At 54.3% G+C, this 13,807-nt stretch overlaps 2 protein-coding genes across 2 annotated transcripts; both read right to left on the reverse strand.

Moving 5' to 3' along the window:
* Positions 1-4,904: 4,904 nt before the first annotated feature.
* On the reverse strand, positions 4,905-8,783 carry SPEF1 (sperm flagellar 1). The gene is made up of 7 exons (XM_032419746.1): positions 8,529-8,783; positions 7,188-7,299; positions 6,694-6,850; positions 6,461-6,500; positions 6,266-6,326; positions 5,897-6,020; positions 4,905-5,781 (listed from the first exon to the last, which is right to left on the reverse strand). Exons 1-7 carry the CDS (start codon positions 8,635-8,637, stop codon positions 5,674-5,676), a joined length of 711 nt encoding a protein of 236 aa, XP_032275637.1. The 5' UTR covers positions 8,638-8,783; the 3' UTR covers positions 4,905-5,673.
* A 2,309-nt stretch (positions 8,784-11,092) lies between these two features.
* On the reverse strand, positions 11,093-13,770 carry CENPB (centromere protein B). Its single transcript, XM_032420008.1, has one exon. It carries the CDS (start codon positions 13,745-13,747, stop codon positions 11,924-11,926), a length of 1,824 nt encoding a protein of 607 aa, XP_032275899.1. The 5' UTR covers positions 13,748-13,770; the 3' UTR covers positions 11,093-11,923.
* Between the last annotated feature and the right edge of the window lie 37 nt (positions 13,771-13,807).

The raw sequence follows: 13,807 nt of genomic DNA on the forward strand, positions 1-13,807 counted from the left end.
CTTCAGTTTCTTTGACTCTTGGGCCCGATAACAGAGGGCACCGGCCTCACCTGCAGGACACCCACATCATCAAGTTTGGAGGTAGTGAGAACCAACACGAGTTCCAGTTTGTCATCAAAGGTTCCATTTTATGCTCATGATTCCAGCTTGTCCTTTCTCTCCCCCACTTTATATCCATCTTTCCCTCCCAATGATCTGACCTGGGGACTTTAAGCTCCAGCATCAGACGTAAAACAACAGTTTTACAGAGACTGTTTGACAATTACCCAAAGTCAAATTCCTGTAACAAATCCTTTTCGCTTCTGCAATCAAACCCTAACTGATACAATAGCATAGGGGTATGTTTAATTTCATATGAAATTGCCAAACTGTTTTCTGAAATGGTTTTACTCATACTCCATCAGCGGAGTACAAGAATTCCAGTTGCCTCACATCCTCATCAATACAAAAATTAGCAGTTAGTTTAGTAAAAACATGACACTGTGCAAACCAAAGCAGGGCAATGGGCCACCAGTCTTCAGCCTCTGCTCTGAACCATGCCCTTGTGGAGGAAATTTCACAATATCAAGATCAGAAATGCACATATTCTTCGTCCTAACAAACCCACTTCTGGCATTGGTCATGCAGATATACTTGCAAAGAATACTTAACTATAAATGTATGAAGTTATTCATTGTTACCGTATTGTTATTAATAATAGAAAGTTAGAAACAACTTAAATGTCCAGATAGAGGACCGATTAATTACATTTTGTACAGACAATAGAATTTTATATGACTTTAAAAACAAGAAGTTTTCGGGGCGCCTGGGTGGCTCAGTCGTTAAGCGTCTGCCTTCGGCTCAGGTCATGATCCCAGAGTCCCAGGATCGAGCCCTGCATCAGGCTCCCTGCTCTGCGGGAAGCCTGCTTCTCCCTCTCCCACTCCCCCTGCTTGTGTTCCCTCTCTCGCTGTCTCTCTCTCTGTGTCAAATAAAATCTTAAAAAAAAAAAAAACAGGAAGTTTTCAATGTATTGATATGGAAAAATCTTGTATTAGTTGAGGTTCTCTGGAGAAAGTAAGAGGAGATGATAGAGAGCCAGATGATACAGGTGATACAGATAGAGATTTATAAGAAGTAATTAGCTCATGTGATGAGAGAGACTGCCAAGTTGCAAGATCTACAGAATGAGTCAGCAAGTTGGAACCTAGGAGAGGCACATCCAAAGGCTGGTAGGCTCAAGACACAGGAAGAATTGATATTTCAGCTAGAGTCTAAAGGCAGGGAAAAAAGCCAATGTCCCAGTTCAAAGGCCATCAAGAAGAAATTTTCTCTTACTCAGGGAAGAGACATCCTTTTTTTTTTTTTTTTTAAGATTTTTTATTTATTTATTTGGCAGAGAGAGACACAAGAGAGGGAACACAAGCAGGGGGAGTGGGAGAGGGAGAAGCAGGCTCCTGGTTGAGCAGGGAGGCCGATGCGGGGCTTCATCCCAGGACCCTGGGATCATGACCTGAGCCGAAGGCAGACGCTTAACAACTGAGCCACCCAGGCGCCCCCAAGAGACATCCTTTTTTATTCTATTCAGGCCTTCAACTTATTGAATGAGTCCCATGGATACTAGGAAGAGCAATCTGCTTTACTCAGTCTACCTTTAAATTTAAATGTTAATCTCATCTGAAAACACCCTCACAGAATGTTTGACTAAATATCTGGGCATCCTGTGGCCCAGTCAAGCTGGCATATAACATTGACCGTCACATATCTATAAGAGATCATATTGAGTGGAAATCAAGACACAGGACAGAGTGGGTAGTATGCTTCCCCTTTAGGGTAAAAAAAAAAGAGGGGGTGCAGAATAACAATAAAAGTGCATATTTGCTTGTATTCACAAAAAGACATTCTGGCAGAATGCACAAAAACTAAAGATAAAGGTTAACCCTCCTGGGGTTGTGTGGGCACCAAGGAGACATTTTACTTTTTATATGTGTTTTAATTATGTGTGTTTTATCTATTTAAAACATTGAGTAACAAAAAATTTTAAGTATCACTTTGCATGCCTTCTCCTAGGATTGTGAACACTTGGGGAGACAAATCATGTTTTATACTCATCTTTGTGTGGCATTTAGTACATAGTCGGCACTAAATAAACATTTGAGGAATGAATGAGTGAATGAATGAATAAACCAGAAGAAATCAGATTTAGTGTGGGTCAGAAAAGGGAGAGGAGTGTGAGGATCAGAGGGGGAGAAATATGGCAATGGCTGTCAGAGGGGAAGTTTGGGGAACAAGAGGGATGTTTCAAGAAGAGTTATAGGAGGGGCGCCTGGGTGGCTCAGTCGTTAAGTGTCTGCCTTCAGCTCAGGTCATGATGCCAGAGTCCTGGGATCGAGCCCCGCATGGGGCTCCCTGCTCAGCGGGAAGCCTGCTTCTCCCTCTCCCACTCCCCCTGCTTGTGTTCCCTCTCTTGCGGTCTCTCTCTCTGTCAAATAAATAAATAAAAATATTTAAAAAAATAAGAGTTATAGTATTATAATGTGTGATGTAATCCACTTTCATATTTATTCCCAAGAAACATTCAATAAAATCCTCCATTGTTTTGGGGATTTAATTTTAGGGTGTCAAATATGATTTTAGATTCAGGCATATCTGGATACTAGGAATAGCTGGGGTTGGGGGAGGAACTCAAGGAAGAGGAGTTCCTCTAGGACTTGGCCCAGCCTCTGCCATGGAGGGAGCCAGCAGACTCTTGAGGGGGTGACCCATGCCACCAAACCTGTACTCTGAGCCTACCGTGCTTCTGTCAGGTAGAACCATGCCCTACCCCACCTCCTTGACCCCAAGCCCCTCTACAAACCATTCCTACCAGCTGCACACACCGGAGTCTACAGGTGTGGTCCATGACGATAGATTCAGAGAACAGAACTCTGGAGACTCCATGCAGACAATAGCAAGAAAACAGTGCTAGAGCTGGGATCAATATGTGTGAGGGCTGGTGGTTAATTTGGGGAAGGGGGGCGCCTGGGTGGCTCAGTCATTTGGCGTCTGCCTTCGGCTCTGGTCGTGATCCCAGGGTCCTGGGATCGAGCCCCGCGTCGGGCTCCCTGCTTGGTGGGGGGCCTGCTTCTCCCTCTCCCACTCCCCCTGTTTGTGTTCCCTCTCTTGCTGTGTCTCTCTCTGTCAAATAAATAAATAAAATCTTTAAAAAAAAATTGGGGGAAGGTAGAAGATCAGGCTGACACCAGTGTTAACCTAAGACCAGGCTGAGTGCAGGGAAGAGGCTCAGACCAAGGTCAGGAGTAGTCATCAATTTTTATGTTTGTTTATTATTTGAGGAACTCAGGTGAACAGAATTGGACTGCACATACTCCTTAGTTCATGACACTCTCCTGCTTGTCCTTAAACAGCCCACTAGGAACACCTGTAAACCCACCACCTGCCCAAGGACAAACATTACAAATAACTCATGTGCTTCTTGCATCTCTGCCCTCCGCTTCCTCTCAGAGGTAACCACTATTCTAGCTTTTATCTTTTTATTGCTTTTTCCTCCCTGCGGTAGACAGCTTCCAAAATGGCCCCCAATGATCCCTGTCTCCTGGTATTCACACCCACATGTACCTCTCCGCTTGAATGTGGGCTGGACCTCATGACTTACTTCTTTTTTTTTATAAAGATTTTATTTATTTATTTGACAGATAGAGACACAGCGAGAGAGGGAACACAAGCAAGGGGAGTGGGAGAGGGAGAGGGAGAAGCAGGCCTCCCGCTGGGCAGGGAGCCTGATGCGGGGCTCGATCCCAGGACCCTAGGATCATGACCTGAGCTGAAGGCAGGCACTCAATGACTGAGCCACTCAGGCGCCCCCTCATGACTTCCTTCTAATAAATAGGATACAACAAATGTGATGGATGTCACTTCTGTGATTACATTAGATAAGATTGCAACTGCCATCTTGCTAGCAGACTCTGTTAACTCTCTCCTTTGCTGGCTTTGGTGAAGTAAGCTAGCATACTTACTGGATGTGACCACATGGGAAGGAAAGGAGGGCAGCACCAGCCAACAACCAACAAGAAAATGAAACCCTCGGTCCAACAGTCCACAAAGAACTGAACTCTGTCAACAACCAAGTGAACTTGGAAGTGAATCCTTCCCCAGTCAAGACTTCAGATGAAACCACAGCTCTAGCCAACACTTTGATTGCAGCCTTAGGAGAAACTCTGAAGCAGAGGACCCAGCTCGGCCATGCCTGGACTCTTGACCCACAGAATATATGAGATAATAAGTGTGTGCTGTTTAAAGCCACTAAGTTTGTGGTAATTTCTTACACATGATAGACACTAATACAAGTTATTTTCAATTATTTTCTATTACAGAGAATGTCACTATGAACATTGCTGTACAGGCGTGGCAGAATACAGAACACAAGAGCTTAAGTTTCCCCGAGGTATATGCTGAATATATGTGTAGGAATAGAATTGTGGGGTCTCTGAATGTTACTAGTAGTCAGTAAATTACCAGGGTCACATCATGGCCAGAGTGTCTTGGTCAGGTTTGAGAGTCAAGCTTGGCTGCAGTCCATAGAATTAGGGAACAGTCTGTGAGCGGGGTTGGGAGTCATACAGAGGACAGATTTGGGGGTCAGTCCATGGATAGGGTTGAGGGTGAGGGTGAGGGTGTGTTTACACTTGGGGAGAATGTGAAGCCTAGGTTTGGAGTTGGGTTTGGACAGTGTTGGAAGATTCTGTGAGGGTGGGTTTGGGGGTCAGTCTAAGGCCAGAGTTAGAAGTCAGACTGTTCTAGTGCACAAGATCTGACCCCTGTGATATCATCAACCTACCAGGCAGTGGCCACCCAGGGACCAGGTGCCCACAAGGTGAGACCCACTCTGGGCCTACAAGGCTCTTTCACTCAAAAGGGGGGTGGTGGGGGAGTGCAGCATTAAGAGGGGCAAGAAATCTGGACAGAGAGAGAAGGCAGTTGCTGGAAAGATAGCACAACTTCTTTAATGGGGGCAGTGTGATCCCATATCTCCCAAGCATTCTCAAAGGTCCCCCCACAGGAGGGGAGGGTGATTGGGACAGACACAGCCCATGTCTTCCCCACTCCTGGCTGAACCCATTCCTCACCCCTTCTTCTCCAGCTGCTGTGTTCTCCATCCTCGAGTTGGGTCCCAGGTGAGCTCCCAGGAAAGGCAAGGGTCGCCCTCAGCTGCCTGGGGCAGCTTCCCCCACGGCCCAGAGCACAGAGAACTAGCCTGGATGGAGATGCCGCTGTCCTCAGAGCTGGGCTGGGACCTGTCTCTAGGGGTGTGGACCTAGCCGGGGCACCGCCCCCCAAGGCCCAGGGCAGGGAGCACCAAGGCGGAGTCCCTGGTGTTGGGCACTGCTTTGGGGAGCATGCGAGGTCTCTGCACGTGGCTTCTGGGTTCTGGAAAGCGGTCCATTCTCCTGACCCGTGTGGAGTGGAAGGAGGTGGCTCAGTCCAGGGGCTCTGCTCTGAAGGCGCCTGCCTCACTGCCCCTGCCCCCATATTCGCCCTCATCCCAAGGGAGGGGCACGCTGGCTCCCCAGGAGGCTCATTGGAGCTGCTGGCTCCGCCCGCCCATTCGTCCATCAGTAGGTCGGTGGGTGCGTCGGTCGCGGTGTCTGGGCTCTGGCGGGTACTGGGGCGTCCCCGCGCGGCCCGGGCCGCCGCTCACCGCTGCTTACGCTCTGCCTGCTGGAGCCGCCGGGAGAGGTCGTCGATGCGCACGTTCTTGAGCTGAAGCAAGTGCTCCAAGCGCCTCACCTTCATCTGCAGGACCTGGGCCATGAGGCACAGAGGCGAAGTCAGCGGCCTGCTGCCCTCTGTCCCCACCCGCGCAGGCCCTAAGCCCCCACTGCCCCACCACCGCCCGCGCCTTCCCAGTCACCCTCACCTGCACGGTTTCCTGCGAGGCCAACAGCTCCTGCTCTTTTTCAGCGATCTGGAGGACGAAGCTTGGGTCGCCCTGCACTGCCTGGCTATATCCCGGAGGCCGGGGCGCGGGCGGCCGGCCCCCCCTGGGGTGGGAAGCAGCTTAGCAGAGGCCCGGACCTGGGGCCCCACCCTCACCCTTCCAATGCCCCTCCGCCAGGCCTTCCCCCCCCCCCCCCCCCCCCCCCCCACCCCCCTCCGCCAGGCCTCCCCCCCCCCCCCCCCACCCCCGTTCCTGCTTCCCAGGAACAGCCTGCCCCCACCCTTACCTGCCAGCCCTGTATTGGGGGATCACCAGGCCTGGGGAGATAGGAACTCCCAGCTTCCTTACCTGAGCTGCCCCCCTCCCTGGGGGTCTGGGGCACCTTCCCGTCGGGCCTTCTGGGACAAACCTGAGAGGAGGCAAGTGGAGGGGTTGGCGGTGCTGGAGTCCTATTTTCCTGCCTTCTCCCTCCCTCCCTTCCCCCACAGGTAGGACAGAAGGAAAGCTGCTCCTGGGAGGGAAGACAAGTAAAGACCACTTTACCCACATCCATGTAGCCAGTGCCATCCTGGGGAGCCAGCTCCTGAAAGAAGCCCCAGGGTTTACTGTGAGGTCAGGCTCGCTCATCCCCAAGGAGCCCCATGTCTCTTCCGCGGTCCCCAAGGCCAGGCTCCCTTTGCCAGACACCCTTCCCCCACATCTATCGGCAAGGCGGGGCTTCCTGCCGCCTGGGAAGCTCCCGCAAAGCAGTGGGAGAAGCTTGAGTGGGGTGGCACCTGTAAGGAGCTGGTGCGCTGCTTCCTGAGCCTCTGCCGCTCCTCCAGGCGCTGCCTCAGCGGAATGAGCACTAACTCCACCACGCCCGGCGCGCATTGCGCGATCTTGCGCATCACATCCTCCGGTACCGAGAAGTTCAGTTTGTTCAGCACCTTCCTGGGAGATAGGCACCGGGATGGCGGACTGGGTCTCGGGGGAATGAAGTGAGGGGCGTGGAGGAGAAGGAAGTGGTGCAGCCCTGGGGGAATGAACCCGATTCTGGGGTGTCCTGTTTCCTTGTCTCCTCCCCATTAAAAGAATCCCTTGATTTTGTTACCGGATTCTGTCTGCGCTGTCCCTCCCTACCCTGCCACCAACAGAATCCCAGCCCGGGCTTTGGAGACCATAGGAAGTGTGTGTGTGGGGGGGGGGGCGTGCTGGGGCAGCCCTTCCTGGGATCCCTGGGTTGGGGTAGGGGATGGAGATTCCGGTAGTGCACCAGGCATTCTGCTACCTGTTTAGGTGACCCCAGTTGCTGAGCTTCTGTTGGAGAGAGTTGGCAGGGACATAATTGTGCATCTCCACCATCTTGGGGAAGTAAAACTTGATGAGTTCTGCAACCAGGACTGAGGGAATGGGAACAGACATGGACGGGGTGGGGGGGGGGGAGTAAGGGAAAAGGAGTAGGGAGAAGATGTGCATGGGATGGAAGAATCAGGGGTTGCAGAGTGGTGGGGCCAGGCACAGAGGTGATGTGGAAAGGAAAAGGATGATAGGGAGGGAGGGGTGGTGGAGGAGAGGGAAAGGGATTCAAGAAAGCAAGATCAGAAATCAATGATCAGCCTCCAGCATACCCCAGAGGAGTGGCACCCCATCCCCATCAGCTCAGGCATATGAAAACTAAGGTCTCTGGTCCTCCAGTAGAGAATGAGTCTCCAAGAGACCCCATCAGGGGCCTGGGGGCCCACCCTAGTCATTTACACGGATACACACACACACACTCCAACACCAAAGTCCCAAGGAAGAGTCACAGATTCACACAAGCAGACACATGTGATAAGATCCCCCTACAGATATGCACATAGGACAAAGTGTGTAGACACACAGGACACACACATGCCCATACATACACAGGCCCACATATAGCACACACACATACAACACACAGAGATGCACAAACACATACACAGACACATGTTTCCATCACTGAAGTTCCAAGAGATAGTCACCAACACACACAAGCACAATAAGTCACATAGGCAACAATGTACCATACAGAGACGCATATTTCTGCCATTAAAATCTCAGGAGACAGCCTTAGACACACAGACACCTAATAATCACAAAGAAACACATATGCACATAAGACCCCCTACATGCATACGTATCAACAAACGTATGAACATACACATGCTCAGACTCCCACAAGGCAGATATATAGACTACAGCAATGAACAAGTACACACAGAGAGAAGCACAAAAACATACACAGATACACATCTTAGTCATTAAAGTCTCAGGAGGGAGTCACAGACTCACACACTCAGACACACACCATCATCACCACCACACATGCATAAAGGATAGAACAAGGGGACATACATATGGACACACACATACTCATATTCCCACAGATACAGATAGGAACACACACACACACACACACACACACACACAACTGAAGTTCTAAGAGATAGTCAGACACCCCCCAACACACACATACCCAAACGCACAGAAGCACAAAAAGACATATGTATACAGACCCCTTACACACGTACATACAGGACAGAACGTGTCAACAAACACGGACACACGGGACAGACACACAGGAGCGCACACATACTGAGGTGCACACCTCCGTCACTGAAGTCCCTGGAGAGATTTCGCTTGGGTCGGGACAGAGGGATGTTGTCTACCCACAGGTAGAGCTGGTGCAGCGCCTCCTCGTCCACGCTGCCCGCCATCGGCACCCTCGGCAAGGCAAGGCCGTTCCAGCCGTGCAGCGTCCAGCCCCAACCTCGCGATCCCTCAGGCGCCTCTTCTCTCGCCACTGAGGGCGACCAGACCTGCCTCTGCCTCTCCCATCCGGAGACTCTCCTCCCAGCTGGGAGCAGCCATATTGTTTTCTGAAACCATAGCAACTATCCTTGGCGGGGTGGGGAGCAGGGGTTTCTGGGAGTTGTAGTTTTCTCCCTCTACTTACTCTCAGGCCCCAGCTTTGAAAAGGCGTTTAGATGGCCTTGTCTTCCCAGTATCTGCGCCCAACGCCACCTGATTAGCCACCGGCCCACTCTGAAACCTGTCAAAGCCAACCAGGCCCTCAGAATCCCTGCACCAGCCTCCCCAGGGCTGGGATTCCCCTTCTGGATCCTTTAGCGATCAGTCCCAAGTGAAGGCAGCATCCCAGTGTTTGTCAGCTTTATCTGGGCGTCCACTGTTAATCATCAGCTGCTTCCCACCTGGATTGTGTGATAGGCTGTGTGACAGTGCCTCCTTGCTAGGTCCCTCCTCAGAGCTCTGTGCTGTTAGGGCCTCACTGCTACTGCCCTTCCCAGCAGTGTCCTGGTAGGGCATTTAGTATGTCACCCAGATTCCCAGGGAGAATACTAGGGCTCAAGGCCAGTGCCTTGGGGAGGTTATTTAACTACTTCACCCTATTTCCTCCTTTGTGAAGTGGGAATGGTTCTCGCCTATTTGTCCCAATGGGGTAGTAGGGAGGAAAATGGGAAGCGTATTTACAGATCTGCATTTGTATGGGGACTGGGGGTATGGGAGTAAAAGCTTGGAGAGCTCCTGTAGACACTTCCACAACCCCTCATCTCCCTCCAAAGAGCTATTCTTCCATGGGTTAGAAATGGATTTCAGTAGCCAGTTCCATTTCAAAAGAGCACTCCTTGTAGAAGGGTTAGGGATATGGGTCCTTCCTTAGTGAAGGGACACAGAGTAGCAGTAAAGAGGCACTTCTAGGGTCAGCCAGAGAAGAAAGCTTGCTTCCACCAAAGACTAGCAATGTGGCTTTGGGCACATTACTGGACCTCTTTGTGCCTGTTTTCTCATGGTTTTACCTACCTTAGAGGGGATTTGTGAGCATCTAAAGTGCTTAGCACAGCACTTGGCACAGAGCAAGGGCCCTATTAACATCAGTTGGTGCTATCATTAATGAGATGACCTCAGTTCCAGCAGAAGAGGAGACAAATGGAAATGATTTGCCTTGTTGGTATTTGAGGTGAGGGACCGAGTTGAACAGGGAGAAGGCTACTGCTCCCCCCTTACTCCAGAGCAGGCGGGGCGAGGGGCGGTGGCGGGGGTAGGCTGAGCTTCCTTAAGACTTTCTTGTTTCCTCCTCCACAGCTCAGATGGAGGTGGGGGATGCCGGTAAGGGGAATCCCAGCTCCTTTTTGCTATCCCTTAGTTTCACTGTCTTTAAGGCCTACAGGGGAAATCTGAGTGCCGGGAGTGTGGAAGGCCAAGTGTGGAAGTGTCACCCTACCTTCTTGTTTTAAAGTCATACATAGTGGCCTTGCCTTTCTAGAAGAGACCACACCCAGAGCAGGCAAGGGACAAAAGACCTAGACATCCCCCCCTTAACATTCCAGGGTGGAGAGAGGAACTGAAAGGAAGTGGTGGGGAGGGAACCACAGCGGCGATGTGCCAGCCCCAGGGGAGGTGGGAAAACCGGTTTGGGGCCCAGAGCTGCCCTGCCTCCTCAAGCCCAAGCCCTCCCCTGGCTGGAACCGCTGGGGCCTGAGGGCCTCAGTGAGGGGCTGGGCCTGGAAAGGAGAAAAGGGGTAGGATCAGCAGAGACACCCGTCTTCACCTTTGGACTGGGGTGCCCCCAGCCTCTTGCGAGTGCAGTCTATCCCAGGAATTTTATCTTCCTCCTGCCACTGTCCCCAGGATAGCCACCAGGCTTGGAGATGCCAAACACGGGAAGGTCTAAAGGGCTCCCTCTTAAGGCATCAAAGGTAAACCAAGGGATGCCCTGTATGTCCCTCCAGACTGCAACCTGGACCACAGAAGTTGCCCCAGCACCCCTCTTGCTCTGTCCTCTGGCCCCACTCCTGCAAGGACCTTCTTTAATGGGCTCGACAGGCCTAGTCCCCAGTTTAATTTGGTCCAACAGAGATAGTTGGCTCCCTCCCTCCTCTCCTAGCTAACTGACCCCAAGCTTCTTTCTAACCCCAAAGCAGTGCAAGGCCCGGCTTTCTTCAAACCCAAGCAGGTACGTTGAAGACCCCTTCCTCCCCAAGCCTAGATAATATTTAGATATGGAGGTGGCCCCTCGCCCCAGTCAGGGCCAAAGCTGCGGCTACCCTCTCAACACTTGGTTCCATGTCCCACCAGAACAAGGACCAAAGGGAACCAGGGAAGGACGTGTTCCCAAGACAGACGCAAGCCCAGACCATGAAGGATGCACCCTTGGCTGTTAAAACGTTCACCCCCACAAAAGGGGGGTGGACGGATTTATTGAATTCAGACTGGGAAAGGAGTGGCTGGATGGCTGGACTATGGGCCCAGCCCCAGGCCCCCTGCCCAGGATAGGGCCCTGCCAGAGAGGGAGGAGAGGCATGGGGCCTGCAGCTACCCACAAGGGAAGTGCCCATTATCACTCCCCTGGAGGGCCTCTTGGGAACCTCCAATCTGGAAAGAAAACCAAGGGCCAAAGTAACCTGGACTGGGCCAGAGAAAGGGATTGGGAAGATGGGGAAGCAGGCAGAGGCAGGCTCAGGAGCCTGCCCTGAGTTAGACTGTGCTTCTCAAGGCGGCCCAGGGGCAGGGGTAGGGGGCTGCCAGCCTTGTGGGGGCCTAGGCTGGACCTTCCTCTGGAGCCCTTCCCAGAATGGCTTTGGGGTCCCCCCCACCAAAGACCTGGTGTGGACGGCAGAGGGGAGAGGCACTCTCCGGCCGGGAGCTTCCAGGGCCCATCCCTGGCTGCTCCTGTGGCCTAGTCCACTGATGGCACGGTGTGGTAGCACCGGACAGCTCCCCACCCTCCCCACCTGGTCCCCCAAGCCCAGGGGCAAATGGGGAGGAAAGAGGACTCTGAGAAAGAGGCAATAAGCAGGCAGTGAGGCTGACGCCAGCCCCGGGCCCTACCGAGGTGGCTGGGCCTGTCACAGGGCCCGAGGAACATCACTAAAGGCTCTGGAGCTCCCCACTCTTGGCTCCATCCACAGCGGCTGCCCGGAGAGTCCTCTGCCCTGGGCTGGTGCTGCCACATCCGGGTCGGGCAGGACTAGGCCCAGTGGCTCAGCTTTGATGTCCAAGACCCCGAACTCCCGCCTGCCTGGCGTGGTTCTTCCTGGTCACGTGGACCAGATCGTGTTCCAAGTGAAGGATGTGGCTCTGCACTCGGTCGTCAATGGGGAAGGAAGTCAGGTACCTCTTGACCATAGCGAAGTAAGCCATGGCCTCCCCAAAGCTGGGCACGGGCACCTCGTCACCATCCTCCTCATCATCTTCATCATCTTCATCATCTTCATCCTCCTCATCTTCCTCCTCTTCCTCACTGTCAGACTCAGAGTCCTCTTCGCCCTCCAGGAAATGGAGGGTAGGGCACTGGGCCTCCTCCTGGGCACTGTAGCCCCCGAAGCTGCCACCAGCTTCCACTACCCCCTGGGCCCAGTCCTCAGCCTCCAACCCCTCAGAGGAGCTCTCTTCCTCTTCTTCCTCCTCCTCCTCCTCACTGTCATCAACATCACCCTCCTCTTCCACCTCCTCTTCCTCCCCCAACTCCTCTCCTTCCCCCCCTTCCTCCTCCTCCTCGCCTTCTTCTTCTTCCTCCTCCTCCTCCTCCCCTTCCCCCTCCTCCTCCTCTTCCTCCTCTTCTTCCTCCTCGTCCTCGTCCTCGTCTTCCTCCCCCTCACTCTTGAGGGCGGTGGTGATGGCGGCATCTGGGCCACCGCCGAAGCCGGCCTCGCGGAAGCAGGCAGCGATGTCCGAAGGCTCCACTGCCTGCCAGGCGGCGGCCACGAAGTGCAGGGCCTCCATCAACCCCAGCTGCAGCCCCGAGCGATCCTGGCCCTCTAGCGCGGCCATGGCCTTGAGGAGCATAGCCTGGCGGTAGTGGCCCTTCACCTGCTGGACCACTCCCCGCTCCAGCGGCTGCACGGTGCCCGGCGGGAAGAAGGCCAGCTGTACATGCCGCAGGCCCGAGGTATCCAGGGACTGGGCAGCCAGGCGGCCCGCCAGCAGCAGGACTCGGCGAGACTCCGCGGCCATGCGAGTGTCCAGGGCCTTCAGGTACTTGGCCAGGGCCTGGGTGGTGACACCGCCCTTAGAGTTGGCGGTGTAGTCGCAGGGCAGGCCGGCTTGGCCTGCGCGGGGCTTGGCCGACTTGCCGGCCACGAGCGGGGGCAGCTTCTCGCTGCCGTCTGCGTTGGCGCACAGCAGGACACTCAGGCGCTGGGTGGCCCTGCGTGCCCGTCCATCGCTGCCGCACAGCCCCGCAGCCTGGTCGGGCAGGAAGTCGTACCACAGACTGGTCTCGATGGCGCTGAACACGTCCTGGGAGGCGTAGCCCTCGGCCACCGACGGCGGCTGCTCCTCCCGAGCGCGCCAGCCCGTCGAACCCCCGCCGCTGCCCTCCGAGGGCACCGCCGGCGGGCTGGCGGGAGCCGCTGGGGCCCGGGGGGCAGCATTGCGCGACCGGGCGCGGGCCACACCGCTGCAGGACACCACACCGTGGCGCCGGCGGAAGCGGTCCAGCCAACCGTTGGAAGCGGTGAAGTCGTCCATGCCCAGCTCCTCGGCTATACGCAGCGCCTTCTCCTTGAGGATGATGCCCTTGACGGGTAGGCCAGCGGCGCGGATCTGCTGGAACCAGGCGATGAGCAGCCCCTCGAGCTTGTCGTAGGGGGACAGCTTGTTGGTCTTGCGGCAGGTGGAGGCCACACCGTACTTGCGCTCCGACGCCAGGATGGCGCGCTTGTTCTTCAGGATGGTGCTCAGCGTGGACGGCGGGATGTTGAAGCGCCGCGCGATCTCGCCCTTGCGCAGGTCCGGGTTCTCCTCCACCTCCTGGATGATCCGCGACTTCTCCCGGAACGTCAGCTGCCGCCGCTTGGGGCCCATCCCGGCGCGCCCCCCGCCCCGGGGCCCGGCGCCACCGCCGCCGCCCCGGGGCGGGGGGCC

This window comes from Phoca vitulina, unplaced genomic scaffold (assembly GCF_004348235.1).
Source record: "Phoca vitulina isolate PV1807 unplaced genomic scaffold, GSC_HSeal_1.0 scaffold22, whole genome shotgun sequence".
In the NCBI taxonomy this organism is placed as follows: Eukaryota; Metazoa; Chordata; class Mammalia; order Carnivora; family Phocidae; genus Phoca; species Phoca vitulina.